Genomic DNA, 4,960 nt, shown 5'->3' on the forward strand with positions numbered 1-4,960 from the left:
GGAATTTGTCTTCTGGACAAAAATGGTGAGATATTGAAAGTGACGAAGGCCTTTTCAAATGTTACAATGATGATGTCATTGATAAGGACTATTTGGCCAATGTACTATGTGCCTAAGGCATGGGCTGGGGCGGGGGCAGCTGGAAAGGGTCAAGGGGGAGGAAGGGGGACATACGTAACGCTTTCAACAATAATTAAAACAAAGCATCCTATGAACTGTGCATAAAAAGAAAATTCAGTAAATGAAAAAAACCCCAAATGTAAGGATTTGGATCTCTATATAAAGGGCTTTACTAGAGGCCTAGTGCATGAAATTCGTGTCCCTTAGCACAGCCCGCACCCTCTCCAATCTGGGATCCCTCGGACATCCCTCTCACAATCCAGCATTGCTAGCTCCCAACCACTTGCCTGCCTGCCTGCCTGATTGCCCCTAACCGCTTCTGTCTGCCAGCCTGATTGATGCCTAACTGCTCCCCTACTGGCACGGTCACTCCTAAGGGCCGCCCCCTGCCGGCCTGGTTGCCCCTAACTGCTGGCCCAGTAACCCCTAATTGCCCTCCCCTCCAGGCCTGGTCCCCTGCAACTGCCCTCCCCTGCTGGCCTGTGTGTTTTATTACATCGGGCCAAATAGTCATAAGTTGCCCCTAACTGCCCTCCTCTGCTGGCCATCTTGTGTGAGGGTGTGACTGTTAATTTGCATATCACTTTATTAGGTAGGGCTTTGTGTTTCATTGCATACAGTCATTTACAGTCAGCTCTCCGCACGTGCCAGGCAGGGGGTGGCCTAGTGTGTGGGCACGTCCAGGAGGGCCCAGGCCGTGTCCACTGAGCATCCGGACCTGAACACGCGGGGACTGCCCTGTGCAGCTCCGTGTGGCCCCGGGGCTGAGTGTGCGCCAGGGATTCCTCGGACGCCCCGTTTGGGGCCGTGGCTGCTGCGGGGCGCACCGCCCGCGGAGCCGGACTCTGTCTGACGGCGTGGCTCAGAGGTCCTCCCTCTTCCGGACGATCATCTGCCGGATCAGATCGGCCACCTCAGGCCGGATGGCGTCCACCGGCTCCTCGGGCCGCCAGGACCTCACCACGTGGCCCTCGGGGCTGACCAGGTACTTCCAGAAGTTCCACCGCGGCTCCTTGTTGGAAGAGTCTGGAAGGACAGAGGCAGGTCTGTGAGGACTCTCCGTTCTGGGGGGGCTGCCACGGGACAGCTAGAAGCACCGTCCGGGTCGCCACCTCGTCGCAAACGGAGGCCAAGCGCCCGGAGCCGGCGCGGCCCAGCGGCCAGCTCCCCGCACAGCGGCCACCCGCCGGCCCCAGCCACTGACTACCAGCTCTGCTGCTCTGAACAAACAACTGCCCATCACCAGCGCAAACCTCCCAGCTTCTTAACATTTAGAAGATAAAGCGATACTTTACAAGTCCTTTGTAAGGGAATGTGTACAGTTCTTATTAAATATGGTTCTCGTGTCGTTACCTGTTACGTAGCTGAAAATGGGAGACATTTAAAATAATCGCATCTGAGAAATCGTGATGGCCCTCTGATGCATCGTAATTTACATAAGTGTGGCTGTCTTTCCTTATGTCACCGGCTTCATGCACATTCTGACAGGCTGGTGAGGAGAAACGCAGCTGGGATTTACCCAGGGCCCACTGTGTGCTCTCTCCCGCAGCCCTGGGCAGGGGCGTCTGGGAGGGGTGGTGTTCTCCCCGTTTTGCAGATGAGAAAGTGGAGGTCCCCGCGCAGGTGTCATGGCCAGGGAGCGGGCAGCCCGGAGCGCGGGGTCTGGTGCCGGGGGAGATGGCTGTTCTTCCCTGTGCCTCTGTGCCATGGGCCTGGGTGTGGGGCTGACACCCATGGGAGGAGGAGCTGGTCTGAGGCTTCGGGAGGAGGCAGACCTGACCAGGAGGGGGCGGAGCAGGAGGAGCCCCAGCATCAGCAGAGAGAGGGGGGTGGGAAGGAGGATGCTGTGGGGGGGAAAGGGGAGGTGGAGGGAGTGCAGGTTCCGGGACCACCTGGTCAGGAGGGTGTGACAGAGCCTGTGGCAGCCAGCGAGGAGGGAAGTGGAGAGCCAGAGGCGGAGAAGTGGGCTGGCTGTCCTCAGAAACGGAGGAGGAGGAGGAGGAGGGAAGGGGGAGGAGGAGGAGGAGGAGGAGGAGGAGGAGGAGGAGGAGGAGGAGGGAAGGGGGAGGAGGAGGAGGCGGGGCGCAGTGTTCAGAGGCGGAGGTGCTGGTGCGGAGGAGCAGCCAGGGCGGAGGTGCTGGTGCGGAGGAGCAGCCAGGGCGCCCGAGGGACGGGGGTACAGCGTGGCCCAGTGACCGGCCGGGGACAGGCCGGCAGCCTCGTTAGATGAGGGGTCAGCATGAAGGTCCTGAGGCGGCGGGCAGGAGACACGCCCTTCACTCTCACGCTAACCCATCTCCCCAACGCCTTAGGGGTGGACACACTGCCGTCGCATTGTACAAACGAGACAGGCCCAGAGAGGGTCAGCGATGTGCCTGAGCCACACAGCGAAGGGCAGGGCCGGCTCGGGGCCACAGCCTGTGCCTCAGTCACCCCCTCACTGCCTCCCTGCTCCCCTAGATGCTGCAGCGACAGCCCAGCTCCGCTTCCTCCCAAAAGTGTTACATTCTGCTCTGAATTTTAGCAAAAACCCGGTAACGGGAGTGTTATTCCTCCTTGAGGACATGCAGTCCAGCGAGGACGTGAGTGACCGACGGGGGCGCTCTGCACTGCTCACCAGGAGAGCGTTAACCAGGGGTGGGGCCCCATCAGAGGCGAGGGGACTCCGAGCACACAGCTGTGGCCACTTCGCAAGCAACGTTTTCAGTAAAACCATCATAAGGAAGCCCTGACCGGTGTGGCTCAGTGGATAGAGCGTCCACCTACAGACTGAAGGGTCCCAGGTTCGATTCTGGTCAAGGGCATGTACCTTGGTTGCGGGCACATCCCCAGTAGGAGGTGTGCAGGAGGCAGCTGATCGATGTTTCTCTCTCATTGATGTTTTTAGCTCTCTATCCCTCTCCCTTCCTCTCTGTAAAAAAACCAATAAAATATATTTAAAAAAAAAAAGATGAGGGGAATCTGTGGCCACTGTGGCCACTTCGCAAACAACATTTCAGTGAAACGATGGTAAGGATACGGCACAGGGGGTGGCTCTGCTTTGTCATCCAAGACGTCCACACACTGGTTTCGGGGAGCATGGCTTGTAGAAAGGATGAGACCCTGGCTCTGATGGGCCGATGAGACGTCCCCTCGAAGGCTTTTGGAATGAGAGAGGAGCGTGGGGCCCTGCTTCAGGGATGGACGCCAGGAGCACCTTCCCGGGGGCGGAGGGGGACACTCACCCACCAGAAACCGGAAGGCGGGCTCGGCCTCGGGCCCCAGGATCTTGATCTTGTGGAAGATGGGGAAGGTGACCCCGTAGGTGCTCCGGGCGAAGGACACCACCTCCCGGCTGGGGCGGGGCTCGGCCTCGCCGAACTGGTTGCAGGGGAAGGCCAGCACGCTGAAGTGGAAGGGCCCGAACTCGCGCTGCAGTGCCTGCAGGCCCGCGTAGTTGCTGTCGGTGAGCCGGCAGTCGCTGGCCACGTTGGCCACGAGCGTGACCTCCGGGAAAGAGACGGCGACAGAGTGAGGCAGGGCGGGTCAGAGCGGCTCTGCCGGCAGCTGACCTCCCCGGGACACCATCACCCTAACATGACGGGAGACCCCGGCGGATCCCCCCTCCAACCGCCCCCACCTCCGCCCCTCACCCCCGCCAAGCATGCTGCTCAGAGGCTGCTTTTAAGAAAGATGGTCGTTGGTAGATGCGTCTCATGTGGCGTCTCCACAGTCACATCCCAGTTACAAGGCCGTCCTAACAGTCTAACAGCCACAGGGAGAGCGTTTTAGGAAGACAGTTAAGACGGAGAGTTGAGAAGCAGGTGAGCCAGAGGACCCCTGACATCACTCTGTTAGAAACGACAGCTCCGGCCACGGGGGCTGCCTGCAGGGAGCGGGGACACGTGGCACCGCGGAGCCGCCCGGCCGGGAGACTCACTTTGCCTCTGAACTTCTCCAGGGAGACGGGCCGGCCCGCGGCGTCCCTCACCTCGAAGGCGTAGAAGCTGCGGGCGCGGGGCGGGCGGGCGCTCAGCTGCAGCAGCAGCAGCGTGCCCGCGCCCAGCGCCAGCGCCAGCAGCACGGCCAGCACCTTGGCCCGCGGCCCCGAGCGCAGCCGCGGCGCCAGAGGCTCCGGAGGCTCCATCTTGGAGGCGGGAGGGAGGGGAGGCGGACGGCCTCCGGGAGGAGCTGAAACGCGAAACCCCGAGCCGGTTCGAGGGAAACCCGGAAGGCCCGGCGCCTGTCCCGCCTCCGGAGGGGGGGCCTCAGGCCTGGCGGCTGGCAGGGCTCTGTGGTGGGTTTGAGCTTCTGCAGGAAGTCAGGATGTGTTTGGTAGCTCCACACTCTCCCACAAACACATTATTTCCCCGGCAGATGGCGCCCTTGTCCCTGGGAGGCGGCGCCCAGCAAGGGGTTAGCTCAGGGGCGGGGGACCCAGAGCACAGGCTGTGGGGGACCTGCAGGGCGTGCGTGTGATGTGATGGGTGTCACACACACACACACACACACACACACACACACACACACTGTGAGTTCAGGAATTGGTGGTAAAACATCTGAACGGCCCCTGACTCCGACCTCGCCCAGCCAAGGCAATGCCAGGTGACGATACAGAAATAAACCGGTGGTAAACAGCGATGGTTAAGGAGCCCTCCTCTGTCGTCAGGGACACAGCAGTATTTCTGGTCATGACTGACAGCAGGAAATGAACTTGCCATCGAGCAGATGAGGGTTCCAGGGAGGGTACTTCCCAGCCAGGTGCATCTACAACACTTAGTTCTTCTTCTTCTTCTTTTTTTTTTTAATATTTTTTTTATTGATTTTTTACAGAGAGGAAGGGAGAGAGATAGAGAGTTAG

At 60.1% G+C, this 4,960-nt stretch overlaps 1 protein-coding gene across 2 annotated transcripts; it reads right to left on the reverse strand.

Annotated features, from left to right (window-relative positions):
* Positions 1-759: 759 nt before the first annotated feature.
* GPX8 (glutathione peroxidase 8 (putative)) lies at positions 760-4,429 on the reverse strand. Of its 2 annotated transcripts, none has more exons than XM_045571664.1 (3): positions 4,091-4,429; positions 3,345-3,606; positions 760-1,146 (listed from the first exon to the last, which is right to left on the reverse strand). In XM_045571664.1, exons 1-3 carry the CDS (start codon positions 4,244-4,246, stop codon positions 983-985), a joined length of 582 nt encoding a protein of 193 aa, XP_045427620.1. In that variant the 5' UTR covers positions 4,247-4,429; the 3' UTR covers positions 760-982. The 2 variants fall into 2 exon arrangements, with proteins under 2 accessions (XP_045427620.1, XP_036265676.1); XM_036409783.2 differs by having other exon boundaries at positions 4,040-4,422.
* Positions 4,430-4,960: the final 531 nt, after the last annotated feature.

The sequence above is a fragment of the Pipistrellus kuhlii genome, unplaced genomic scaffold (assembly GCF_014108245.1).
Source record: "Pipistrellus kuhlii isolate mPipKuh1 unplaced genomic scaffold, mPipKuh1.p scaffold_m20_p_4, whole genome shotgun sequence".
Classification (NCBI taxonomy): domain Eukaryota; kingdom Metazoa; phylum Chordata; class Mammalia; order Chiroptera; family Vespertilionidae; genus Pipistrellus; species Pipistrellus kuhlii.